General features: G+C 44.7%; 1 protein-coding gene across 7 annotated transcripts in view; it reads right to left on the minus strand.

Moving 5' to 3' along the window:
• NTMT2 (N-terminal Xaa-Pro-Lys N-methyltransferase 2) overlaps positions 1-13,955 on the minus strand; it is a 37,972-nt gene that overhangs the window by 19,629 nt on the left and 4,388 nt on the right. For 3 of the 7 annotated variants that reach the window (XR_014587829.1, XM_083847757.1, XM_083847756.1), the window contains exon 1: positions 4,646-5,198. Coding sequence is in view for 6 of the 7 variants with exons in the window: in XM_083847757.1 (XP_083703883.1) it covers positions 4,646-4,913 (268 nt within the window). In the remaining variant the exon portion in view is untranslated. Of the gene's footprint in view, positions 1-726; positions 957-4,645; positions 5,199-11,824; positions 11,843-13,955 lie in introns of those variants that run through there. The other 4 variants (XM_083847755.1, XM_083847754.1, XM_083847753.1 and 1 more) reach the window with 4 other exon arrangements.

The raw sequence follows: 13,955 nt of genomic DNA on the forward strand, positions 1-13,955 counted from the left end.
CTGGTGAACAGAACTGAATCCCTGGATGCTGCTTTACAAGATCTTCCCTATGAGAGCCCAGTGATGATTTCTAGGGTTTGTTTAATGGAACTATCAAGGGACTGTGATTTATCCCGTTCCGCTAGACTGAAGGGAAATGCATTTACAGGCTGTCTGCACACTAGGACAGGGTGTTGCAGGCAGCTGGCAGCACGAATGACAAATATTCAGGGTCCTTCTACTCAATACATGAGCCTGACCCGAGGCAACACATGGAGACGATATGCTGCTCAGGATATCAGATCTGTAGTGTGCGCTCTCAGATTTCTCACTCAGAACCAGTGTCAGACTCGCAGAATGCCTGCCGGGACTCGCATGCATACACCAGCTGACTTCAGCTCCTCCCTGGCCAGCTGGGGCCCCAGAGCCCTGCCTTATGTGCTGGCATCTGAAACCACCTCTGGCCTGAACATCCACAGGGTTTTCTCTACCCAGCGAACTTTGCAAAGATCTTTTTGTGCAAGTGTCCCCTCTGAGGGCATGCAAGGACACCGGCTAAAAGGGTGGCACTGTACCCAAAGCCTCCTCCTGCAGGGCCACAGAATCTCGCTCCCGGCGTGTGCAATCTACACAGATGATTTCCACCTCTCGCTCCCTCGGTGTTTCTCCTCCCTCTCATGAATTTGCATCGCTGCCAACTCTCCCAACCCACAACCCAATTTTCCAGACACAACCAATCAACCTCACCTCTGATCTGCCTCGCAGCTGTGCCTGGCATGCAGGCTCGAGCAGCAGGAGCAGAGGGAGCAGGGGGTTTGCCAGCTTGCAGGAATCTACCGCAAAAGAGAAGTGTGAGGAGACACATGTCCTTGGTGGCAGTTAGTGTTGCAGCTCTGCTCCAGCACGCCTCCCCCTCATCACAGGACCTGTCTAGCCAGAGGCATCTTCCCATTCCGCGACCCACGTGGGACTATCTCCTGCATCAGGAAATGAAATACTTGTGAGGTCTGTTACTGACACACAGCCTGATTTCAATGTGCTCTGCAAAGCAGGGCACAGGCAGGACAGGATGATGGAGCCTGTAAGTCTCACACAGACTGGGGGGGGAGAGGCAGCTTTCACAAAGTTTGCAGTGTTAACTTAGGTGCCTTGTAATATTTCGTGTTAGGAATGTGTTTCTACTAAAGCGAGAAGAAACTTTTTATCATGGCATACAGCCTCTCAGCTGAACCTGCTGGCAAGACCCTCGAGCAGCGAAGGCTAAAATGAACCCACTGGAAAGGAGGCTGAGAGCAGAAACCGGCTCCCAAAGGTCACCCGCAGGCATGAGGTGTTAGCAATTTTCAGTTGCTGCAGACGTGGTCTGGATGCTGAGTGGTGACCTAGTTCTGAATGCCAGCCCCTGGACTAGACAGAGAACATCTACCTAAGCCCTTTTTCCCTGTCAAGTCCAAAAATGCTATCTCCATTTTTTTTGATGGATCAGCTCAAAATTTTGTTTCCCTTTTCTGCTCTCAAGCTCTAGAGAAATGGAACCCCATAATACACAGGATTGGGCACAATCCCAACCTGCAGTACGGGTTCTTGGTTGCAGGGTTTGCTCAGCTAAATTTCCCTGGCAGAAGTAAATGTTGCAAATAATTTTTTTGAAGTTTTTATTTGTGAACATTATTTTGTGGCTCCAACTGCTTTCTGCAAGATATTGAACTAATTCCAGTTTGGCTGGGTATTCCCTTTTAAATGCAACATCTGCCTTGTGCATCAGCTGAAAAATAGTTAGTTACTCTGGGTGCAGAGTAGAATTCACCTCTCTACTATGGTCCGAGAACCACTTAAACTCTGTTTTATAGAGGATGAACATCAGCCCACCCCCAAAGCAGATTTTACTTAGACACGTGCCTCACATACTGAAATATTTGGCTCTGTGGACTGATCATCTGAGTTTTCCACTGCAGATCTCACCCCACTGGCACCAAGTCCCACAGCCCACGTAAACACATGCACTATTTCCAAAATCTGAGTAGCTTCATTAAAGTCCACTGGGCTTAGGGGCATTCACACACATTTAAGTACGCTGTTGGATCAGGGCCTAAAGTTACTCATGTCTTTTATTTATAAATGTTACCCCAGCCTGTAAAAATGACATGTTTCTCTTAACAGGCTGTGATACCAGGTATGCTCAGCTCATAGGTAAACATGCCTAAGTGCTCCCCCACTGAACCTAGGGACAGAGGGGTGGGGGAGTGTGGAGTTTGCATGGCTTGAAGTAAACTTTGTACCTTGCCGCCTCTTGGTTGCAAGGAAAGTTTCAATGTGAGGCCTGATTTCAGTGTAATTATTCATGCGTAGGGTTAAGCACACGCATAAGTACCCTGCTAGGTCAGAGTCTTGGTGTTGTAGTAGTGGTTTAATTCTGTTTACACAGAGATATCTGGATCTAGCCCTGAAGTTCAGTTCATTTCTGGTCAGTTCCTCTCTGAACTGAACTGGAAAATGACATTCTGCAGAGATGTTCGGACCTGCCACATTCTTTCCTCTCCATCACAGAGAGCACAGGATCACAGGATAGTCTGGATTGGAAGGTTCCTAAAGAGGTCGCTAGTCCAAACTTCTGCTCAAAGCAGGGACAGAAATGAGGTTGGATGAGGTTCCTCTGGACTTTATTCAGCTCAGTCTTGAAAGCCTGCAGTGATGCAGAATTGTATGACCTCCCCGGGCAACCTTTTCCAAGGCCTGACTGTCCACACACAAAGATTTTTCCTTATAGCCAGTCTCAACTTCTCTAGTTTCAATTTACGCCCACTGTCTCTTGTCCTCCACCTCATACCACTGTGAAGAGCTTGGCTATTCAGGTCACTGATAAAGATGTTAAATAGGACAGTTCCCCATGAATTCCACTGACCTCGAGATTGAATATGACATATTGCCATGACTTTCTGAGCCCAACCACCCGACCATTTCTTACCCATCTGATTGTCCACCCATCCAGACCATGACATGCGTACTGTGGACTCACAGTACATTTTCCATGGGGTCCAACTGATTTGGGTATGCTGGCAATAAAGTGGAAAACTTTAGAGAAGCTCTAATAATGACTCAGAGCATGAAAAACCTGGCAGAGGGACTCTTCAGTCTGTCAGGTAAACATTTTGCAAAGTTTGTTGGCTAGGAATGGAAATTCAAATAAAATTCAGACCAAAAATGAAATATAGTTTTAAAAGAGTGAAGTAATTAGGCCTGGTAACAGCTTAATTATGTACTGATGAATTCTCAGTCATTTGCAGCTCTTAAACCAAGTTATTTTTGTCTTCATAAATATATACTGTAAGCCAGTCATAAGTTATAAGCATGATCCAGGAACTTTTATGTGAAATTCAAAGCTAGATGTTCATAACAGTACCTTCTAGTCATAAAATGATCTACCAGTACTTACACTAGCAGTTACATTGTAGGAAATCCTGCTCAGTTTCTAATATGTTGTGTTTATTTTCAAAACAAATGAAAGAATAACATTGTCATAGACTTCTTGAGATTACATCGACCTATAATTAACTTTCCTGCCTTTCCATCTTTCCTTCCTTTCCATCGTTCATAGCTACCTACCACCAGGGACAGGAGTATTTACCTTCCACATTTCATTTTAGATAGCTGAAGATACTGCTGTATGTGAAAAGCCACATCAAAATACTATGAAAACATGGAAATAATTCTTCTCTTTACAGACTCATGAATTCTAGCACCTTGAGCAGAGTTCTTACTGGGGTCTGTACAATCTTACAGACTTGGGTAATCTGCTTGCCTACATGGATCTTTCAATCAGGAAGGAACCCTCAAGAATTCACTCTGAAGCACAGTTTAGTAGGTCGGACAGACACAGCCCTTCCGTCTTAAATTACTACAGTTCTAACACTGAGAGGAAGCCAAATAATTCTGCTTAAAAAGTAACATGGTAACATAATAAAGCTTCAAGTCAAATCTACTTTTTAGGTATACTGTCCTGGGAAAATTCTGGTTCTTATTCAGGGTCAAAGTTTCATAAGAAATTAACATTCTTTTCCTGCATGTAAAAAAAAAATCTTGGCATCCTGTACTTTTCACTGAAATTAGGCTATAAACAAATGTTTTCGAAGCATATTCCTCCCAGGTAACTGGGCTAGACAGCCTGCTGCAGAGATCTGGATTACAGCCTCTTGATAAAAAAACTTAAAAAGCATTACCTTGCAAGCACTTGTCCAAAGCAATCCATATGACAAAGCTAAGGACACACCAAGAAACAACGCAACAGGTATCGGGCAACAGAAAGTACGGCCTGTCAGCTCTGCTACTCCGGGATTTGTCCTTCCAAGTCCCGAATAGGTCAATTCATGTTTTACTTAAATGGTGAGAAGAAAGGGTGCCACCACCCAGAAACTAAACTTTCCTTCACTCTTGTTTTTTTCCTTGCCCTTCTTTATGAATCTGTGGAGTATTCAGGTTAAACAACAGGGTACTGAATTAAAGGGAGAGAGAGAGTAACAAATAGTGTAGCTAGTACTACAGACTCCCTAGCAGGGCTTCTCAAGACTACTATTTTTGTCATTAGCATGTCTGCACCCTGCCATCTAACATGACACGTCCTTCCGGACGTGGTCACACACGCACACATGCTCCTGCCCACGTTACTCACCCAGGGGAAGCTTTTCCAGCAGATAAAGGTAACTCTGAAAGAAGTCATTCTGGATTGCCTTATGCAAGTCAAAGGACATGCTGTGGCGACAGAGTTCTTCATCTGTTTTGTGCCAGCGTGACTTGAAAGCCAAATGTGCTCCTTTATATGCCATGATGAAGACGTTTTTCGCAACGCAGACGGTTGTTGTGCCTGGTGCTTCCTGAAGGACCTGTCCTTCCAAAGAGACAGAGGCAGCGTCATTTAAACTGTGGCACTGTGCTGTCATTCTATATTGGGGTGTGTGTCTAGAGCAGTGCAGGGGGCGGAGGCGGGCGAGAGGGGATTGAGAAACGCTGGCTGTTGGCACTTCCTCAGAGTAATCTCTGGAGTGTCGCCCTCTGAAACAAGCAGGTGCTGGAAAGCGATAAAAAACTCAACCAGGAAATTGCTTAGCCAGGGTAAAAGTATATCTACTCCAAAAAAGAGTGGCTTTAATTCAGTTACGTTTTTCTTTCCCTAATCTATTCAGCCTTCACTTCAAAGCAACTGAGATACTATCCAGGGTCTCCCATCTCCCTCTTTAATCTCACAGGGCAATTTTGTTTCTCTGTCTCTCCCTCAGTATTTGTTTTTCAGTCTGGGGGTGCGGGGCAAGAGGAAGGCCAGAAGACCAGAACATGGGCATACCTTTATACAAATTGTGTGCCCTAGTAAATTGTGATAATTGCAAGCAATGAGAAAACAATAGGTTCAACTTCATGCTTTGCCGCTGCGTATGGCAAGACAAGCTCTTCTCTACACACTGTAGGGTCTGCCCGGGGTTATTTAAGCTGTTTAAATGGTACAGAGTATCTCATCTGCAGAGGCTGGCTGGAAGAAATTGCTGTCTGGGAGCAGCCAGGGAAGGGTAAGAGCTTTTGTTTTAGCTAACAAAATGCATGGAAGAACAAAAGGAGATAAACTGCCTATTAATAAACTTGGAAAAATACATTAGCTGGAGAAGAGGGGGAGGTTCAGGCTATTACAACAGCAAAATTCTGGAAGAGAGGGAGTAAGGTCAAAAGCTGAAATGCTTTTAGGATGGAGAATGGTAAGCTGCTTAGGGGAGCTGTGTGCTGTAAGTACATCACATCCCAGAGCAGGATCAGACCCTCAGCAAGCGACAAGGACAGAAACGTACTGCTTCAAAATCTTTTTCGTCACTCAGCAGCTCGGGCACTCGCTGTGGTACAGATTCACATCTGCTGAGCTGCAAAGGTACCTGGCAAGGTACCTCTGGGGGCTTTGTGCTGATGGCACTGACCTCCACACGTTGTGCCTGGGAGTCTGACCTGCCTGGTCAGCGCTGTGAACCGACTCCGTTGCCAGAAATGTGCAAGAAGGGAGGCAGAAACATGCAGCTGAGGATGGGGTGGGGAGAGTGGAATCATGGCAGGGGTTAGAACAGCTCTGGGGCCACTGCACCAAAGCCTGAGACCTCCATTGAACAGAGAGCTGCATTCTTCGCCCCTCCTTAGAAACTTCATCCATTCCTTGAAATAACTCAGACTCAATTTTTCTTCCGTGCTATAATCTAGCAGAGAAGCATAAGGCTCTCTCCAACTGTTTTTGATATATCTGGGCCCAGACACAATCCTGGTTTATCTCCTGGTTTTCTCACAAATCTGGCCCTTTCTCTTTGCTTATCTATTTCCAGCCACTTGCCAGTTAGTGCGCCAGGAACTGATGTCTCAAGACAGCATGTGAATGCTTCGGAAAGACGTTGCACAAGCTCACTTTGTCACCGACAAAAGACAACCCTAGGAACTCACGGCCCACCTGCTCCGCATTTGACATCATGCTTCACATTTGTCAAGGCTCTGGTTTTGGCAATGTCCATTGTGTAGCACAGTGACCTCTCTGCTTAGAGACAGAAAAGACTCCAAGCATGAAACCTAAGCCGTGGTGTCTCCTAGTGGAGTCGAGTGCTAGGACAGCACGGTTGAGCGTGCTGGGACCACAGCCTCAGGGCTCCTCATAGCTTTGATACTCACAGGGTCACTGAACGTGGTTCACTGGATTGCTTCTTTACACAGAGTGTTGGTTTTAACTGTTTTTGTCCCACTCAGAAAGAGTGAAGATCCATGGAAGGTTGCATAAACACTCATTATATTCATTCTATTTGCATGTAATCAAGACTAAATCCCTGTTCAAAATAGCTTTATAATCTAAGAATTACTAATGGAAGCACACCGAGTCCTCAGATGCTAGGGCAGCTGAGTAGGTGAATCACAACAGCACCAGGACTTTTAAAGCACTTTCAAAGCACTTCCTATTGCTGTCAAAGGTTAGACAGAAACAGATTATGCCCAGAAGTGGCCTATGAAAAAGGCCACAGAAGTTTTTTTTTTTTTCAAAAAGTGGATGCCGTATTTTCTGCCTATTTGTCTGCAGCAGCATCTCAATGTCTCCTGCTAAGAACTACTCACAACTCTGCTTGCTTCACACTGCCTCCTAACTCCTCGTTTTCAGCAGGATTGGTACTGATCTACCTAGAAGCTGCAAACAGTTCGTGCACTAATATATAGCCTATATCTCCATTAACAAGAACAGTGGGGATTGAGTATGGGTACAGTGGCACCCATACTACTTGTAGCGTCACTGCTGAAATGTGAGTTAGCCCACTTCCCAACTTCAACTTCCCTTCCCAAATGGCCATTTGACTCTTTCTGAAGTTTTCTGAGGCAGACAAGCCTACCTTTTTTTTGGTAGTTGAGACTCTCGAAGAGTCTGGACTTCTGGGTGAACTGAAGTCCTACACTAAAATAACAGTAGACACAGCCATAATGCATGACAGTCATTGCCTTAAACAGCTTCTCATCTAAAATAAGAATGTGTTTGTATTTAAGAGAGTAAACAAATAGTTCCTCCATCTGTCTTCTTCCTCCTCCCTGTGAGATCAGGCAGCCCAAGGACATCAGGTTTATCACAGACTAAAATGAAGGATCAGCTAGAGTGGCTCCTAGCTAGAGTTAAAATACCTGCGGCTGATCTCTGCCTGAGGGTAGCAGGTTTAAAGTAAGGTATCAGATGGCTTATGATGAGTCACTGCAAGATCCAAAGCAGATCTGCTTGTTGGAGCATCAGGGAGAGCTTGAACTTACTTTTATACTAGTAGGCAACTGCCTCTGCAGATCTGAGCTATGCTTGCTACTTCTGAAACATATCAGCTGCACAGAAGAGAAAAAGGGAAACATGTGCACTAGCTCCACATATCATGCAGGTCACAAAGGGTCAATTTGGCCTTTAAATTACTGTGTTCTGCTTACAAAACACCTGGTATGCAATGTGATTTCCACACGGACAGGCCATCAGGATTGCTGTAAGATGTCTCTTTATCTTAAAAAGGCATCTATATTAATTCTTCTCCCTTGTGCTCACGCCTGGCATACGATGTCAGCAATAAATGCGGTTAAAGCGAGTAATTTTTGTTTTATCTTTGACAACAAGTTTTTAAAAGTTCCTGAAAACCACAGGATCATGTTGATAGAAGAGGCAGAGGCAGAGAGCACACGTGCAGCTATGAGGGCAGTGAAGAACAGCTGCAGGTTGGACGGCAGGTGGTAACCTTTATAACCGACTTCGCTGCAGCCAGAAAAGCAACTGCCTGTATTGTTCTGACTGCAGCTCCAGCCGCTTATTCAGTGCAACAGTGGATGCCAGCGCCTGGGTGCCGAGCTGGGAAATAGCAATATGACAATGAATGAACTAATTGTCTGACTTGTTAAAGTCCAGAACTCTTAGTCACAATCCTCACCCACCTAAACTCCACTCATGGGTCCAATTAGACTCAGCGATCTTCAGACGTATTGCTGTGAAAATAATTAGTTTTTCAGTTGAGTGCAGAATTGAGAAAAAACAGCGTTTTGGGTAGATGAGAAACTGAAATATTTCTCGTCTCAGACGAATAAAAAAATTCTGTGTCAGGCCAAACAAAATGTTTTGTTTTATTTGCAGGGTTACTTCCCTTCTACTTCTTTGTTTATTTGTAATTAAATTTAGGTAAATGTGGTTTCAGTGTACCATTTACAAGTGCAAACAATAATGTTGTTGTCACCAGTAGACCAGTCAGTCTCGCAAAATCACTCTGTGGCAAAAGGACACAAGGAAATACAGAGCAAAACAGGTCCTTGGGCAAAGACCCAATCCCTGGGATAAGACTTCGGATCTCTCATGAGAAATCCTCTCTTTGAAGCACATTTCCAAAGCAGAGTTCACTGCCTGTAGGTCAGGATGACTCACGCCCTTCGGGGCATATCCTGCACAATTCCCGTGCCCTTTCGCGGGTACAGTCACAGCAGCAATCTGTTATCATTTATGCAATTGGAATTTAGCAATCTGGAATTCCATCTAAAGCAACAAAACGCAGCATGTGAGCCCTATGGGTAAAGACATTATAATTCATGTAAATGAAATTGGCCAGAGCTTTATCCCTATGGAGGGAATACACGGTTCTTGCCTTCAAATCCTTCTAGCTCTGGAGCCAACACTAAATTACGTTTTTAAGGGAGCGAGTGAAGCCAGTCTTAGGTAGGAGTGGGAGCCTGCCTCATGATGTCTCAAGCACAGCGACAGTCACAGTGGGGCCCTGATTTGGAGATCCATAAACAGTATGCTAACGCAAATAGCGATATTTGGGGAGGACTCCTGCATGCTTTGGCTGGGAGGATTTTATTTGGTTCTGGTTAGGGACTCTCAGTAGTGCTGGGGCTGGAGGGAAGGAAGGGCAGGGTTCCTGACGAAACTGCAGCGGGGGCTGCTCTGTTGTTCTTGATAAGAAGCATGACAGCTGTGCCCACAACATCTGGTTTTTATTGAACCCTAGTGAGAGTTCCTTGCTGAGTCTCTTCCACCCCATATGTGGTGGTTTAATTGATGGAGCCTGAGAAGGTTTTAGGTCCAGCGTGGAATGCCGCCTTTCACTGTGATATGTGACTCCAGATACAGTAAGGGCTGGGCTGCTTAGAGTCATCTTTTAAAAGCATTTCTTCTCAATATTGTATTTTGTATATATTGCCCTCTGTTGGCTCGAGTGCATGATAAAGCTCCTTCTCTAGGTGAAAGCTAACAAAAACCTCCTTCTGGGTGAGTGGCAGGGCTTGTGGGTTTGGAAAATGCAGGATCAAGTTAGCTGCAGCCCTGTGTGTGCGTGCGTGCACAGCTCACATCCCCCATGGCTCTGCGTTTAAGAATGCAGGCACAGCTCTTTAACCAAGGAGGAAGGAGGTCTGGAGACTGGCTGTCTCGGCCACTGTGGACTGCACATGAGAAGGGAGTTTTAAGGAGTGACCGGAGGGTATAGTGGTTTGGTAAGCCAGGATAAAAAGGATGTTGCACGCTCAGGAAACAGTACAAAAATCAACAGAGACAAGCCTGTGGGAGAACTGGGCAAGTGGGAGATAAGCTAGACAATTTCTATCAGCGCTGGCACATAACTGCCAGAAACACTTCAGTGAAAGGTCTCTCAGAGAGGCTTTATTTTCAATTCCTAAGCAAAAGAAAGATGGCAAACCACACCATCAAAGCTCCTCCTGCACACAGCACTGCCAGAAAAACATGCCTCTCCCACTTCCTTCTCAGTTGGATCCTTCCGACCTAAGGCTTAACACTGACCCATCTGCTCAGACCAAAAAGCATCTCGCCTGGTTAGCTTGTCTCAAATGCCAAATGGCCGCAATGTCTAGGGAAGCAGTCTAAATCCACTACCTGATAAATGTGCTTCGGCTGATCAAGCTGCTTCCTCACAGCCAGACTGCATTTTTGTGAACCCCTAAAAAACCCAGGCATGAAAGCTCCTATCCTGGGCATACCAAAACACACACTAGTGATGTGATGGGACATGACGGTGGTGATGCCAGGAGGGGACAGCCCTTCTCTGGAGTGTGAACATAATAAAAATACAGAAACTCCAACCTGAGGAAGTAAAGGGTGCAATTGATAACAACAGATCTGTAGAAAGAAGTGATGTGGGCAGGCCATGGGTTAGGCAGGTCATTTAACCTTCTGCAATTTGCCAGAGAGGGAGCAGGCTTATCAGAGAGGCTGAGGTATAAAGATCCAGGCTTTCAGATCTGGAGTTTTGTGGATCCCTCCCTGCTGTTGTCTAGGAGTGCAAATGTCAGATTGGCATTCCCCTGATCTGGTAGGGCAGCACACTTCATAGCACCAGTGGAGAACATCCTTCTTGTTAGGACAGTTAAAGCTAGACTGGAAAATGTGTTGTTCTGTGAGCTGTAGAGCCACACGATGCTTCTGTCTTACTGCTTCTACCTGAAATAACCTCCATGCCTCCCCTCATTTGCCACCTATTGTGAAAGACGGATCATGGACAAGAGACTGCCTGTGCTGCGGCCAGCATGGAGCTGCTCTGAGACAGCCTGGCCAGCCCATTCATCTGTGTTGTCTGGCTGGCTAGTGTGCAGAGTGACTGACCCCTCGCTGCTGCCAAACAGCTGAACTCCGCTTCGCTCTCCCTCAGCGGAGTTTCTGTCATGGGGTCTCTCTCATCTACCTGGCAGCTGGATTGCACGGACCTCAAGAAATTTAATTAAATTTCAGACGCTGTGCACATCTTTCAATGGTGACTGCACTTGGCCAAAATGTCAAGTATTAGCCGGAGGAAGAAGAGACCCGATGAATGCAGGGATAGGTAACACAGGATAAAACTCATTTCCTGAGGAAGCCAAAGGAAAACAAGCTGAAAGGGAAAAAGAAAAGTTGATTGTAGGAAATGAGTCTGACAAGTGACCTTGAAAGGCGTCTTCCACCTCTAGCTCCTGAGAAGGTATGGTTTGGCAGAAGCCACAGGGTGCAGTTCCAGGGAACTGGAAATTAGAGGGCAGCAGGAGCTGTAAGCAGCATTTTTACTGGATCAGTAGAAGCATCACGAGTACACTAGCCCCTGCGTTTCAGATAGAATGTATCTGTGACATTGCTGGCTGGGTTAACCTTCATCCTTAACTCGTCTTTGAGTTGCATGGAATTTCACAATAGTAGGAACTATGCAGTTAAATCCTGAGCATGCCTTGGAACATTAAACGCAGTTTCTGAAGACTAAGTGGTACTTATCAAGGGGAAAAAAACTAGATTAAGCCCTACTCCTGGGCAGCATAAACTCTAAGGAACATGGATTGCAGGGACTATAAATACAGCTCTTACCAAGAGGAGTGGCGGCAAAAGACACCTTCATTCAGAATTGAAAGTAGAAACACAAATGATGAAGACTGGAAACTATTTGCTTTGCACGAACACTTTCTGTCTGAGCTTGTAGACTAGAAACATTCAAAAGCCAAACGGGTGTGTGTTGTCCCTTGGAACTGAAAAATAATCAAGACATGAAAAGTTCGAGATGGTTAATGCTTCCTCCAGAGGATGGGGATTAGAAGTCTGGGCAAGTAGCAGAGGAGGAAAAAAAGAATAAAATAAAAGAAGAAACTCTTAAGTGACCTGACAAGGGAAACTTAAATCTTATTTTTAAAGGGTTAGGTTGTACTAAAGCTTGAAAAATTAAATCCACAGCTGTCTCCAGAGTACTATATCTCACTAAGAAAGCTTCAAGTAAGTTTATCATGTATCCAACACCTAGACATTGGACCTCAGGGACCACTAGGATAATATTTCCTCTGGATTAGCAAGAAAGCTAGAAAGTGACATATGTATGAGACTAAGTTTAAGGGGTTTTCTTATTATAAAATGATAAATGAAGAACGAGCTTACTGGGAAGGAAAGCTCTTACAGTTTGTAAATCTAACACATCCCTACTTTTTCTTTAAAAAATGCACTGTTATCTCCTAAATTAATTTTACTTGGTGACATCAGTAATTTGATGTTTCTAAATCTATCATCTTCCCAGTGAGGATCAACAAGTTCTTTATGAGCAATAGTTTTAATCTTGTAATCCCCTTTATGAGGAATGCTTTTAATTTCAGAGATCATGAGCACTGGCATCGAGACAATATAATATATATGAAAAAATTCAAGAAAGAAACTATAGGAAACACAGGATGGATCTGGCACAATTACAGTGCTTTCCTTCTTCTGGGATTCTTCAGTATTAGCCAATAAAGGCCAGGATATGTTGGAATGCTAGTAATTAACTCACCTCGCTGTGCCTTGCCATGACAACTGATATGCCCCTGGGTTCCAGGGAAATCTTGTGAATCATATCAGATGCAATACTTAGCCTGAGCTGGGTGAACTAAGGACAAGCTTATTATGCTAACTTTGAAATCTGAAATCCAACAGCAAATTGAGTTTTGTACAAAAATGAAACTCAGACACCTATACAAAAGCCAATGTTGGAGTTTCATTAGATAAAGATCTTTTTATTTATTTTGCACTTTCTGTGTTTGTCTAAAGCCTGCTGGTGTTAAAAACAGACCACAGGTCCACAAAGCAAAATGACTACAGTCTGTGGATGGGCTACAGTAATCTGGCATTACCCCAGATCATCAGCATCAGTGACAATTGTGTTTTCCAGCACTACTGAAAATCCTCCGAGTTACACACCTACGTGCTACTCTTTGCCCATACAGACGCACATGCAGGAGGTGTAATGAAGAAAAGGCATACGTAGCAAAATTAAACAGTGAAAGCTAAACAAGGGGAATTACCTAAACAGCTCACAGATGGTAAGTAAATTACTTGAAAGCTGAAGGATTGTTTTTTCAACACACAGCTCAACAGCACTGTAAAACTTCCATTATTGTAACCCAGAAGCTCATGAGAAATAGTCATTACCAGAGCTCAACTCCTGGGCTCTCATATTTTCTTACCCATGGCTGTCTGGAGCAGGGCCTGATCCCCCTTCCTTCAGTGCTTTCCAGTCTCCTGGAAACTGCAGCTGTGATGCTGAAGCCCTGACCCTGTGTTCCCTTCCTCCTCTCCTGCCTTCTGTTGCTCCTCATATGCCTTGTTTTTAACACAATCACCACCCTCTTCTGACACAAGCAGTCTCTTCCAGGCTCCCCATACACTCTACTGCTCTTCCCTCACTAGGTTTCACAGTCTGCTGCTTCTGTGCTCAGCTGACAAGGACAGCACCTGGAACAAAAAAATGCTCCAGAGCTCAAGTTGCTGGCAAATAATATCCACTATTGTCACAGACATTTTGGGAAGCTCCACAGGAAAAAGATTTCAGGTCACTCTGCCTACTGACATCATTCTGCCCAGAGCTGATGGCATAGATAAGAGTACAAGGTGGGATGTAGGCAGCAAGCAAATACAGACTTAAGGCTCTCCTAAGTCTGAGGGAGATGCAGCCCCATGATGAGCCTTCACTCCTTGCCAT

Source organism: Anser anser (assembly GCF_964211835.1).
Source record: "Anser anser genome assembly, chromosome: 8".
In the NCBI taxonomy this organism is placed as follows: Eukaryota; Metazoa; Chordata; class Aves; order Anseriformes; family Anatidae; genus Anser; species Anser anser.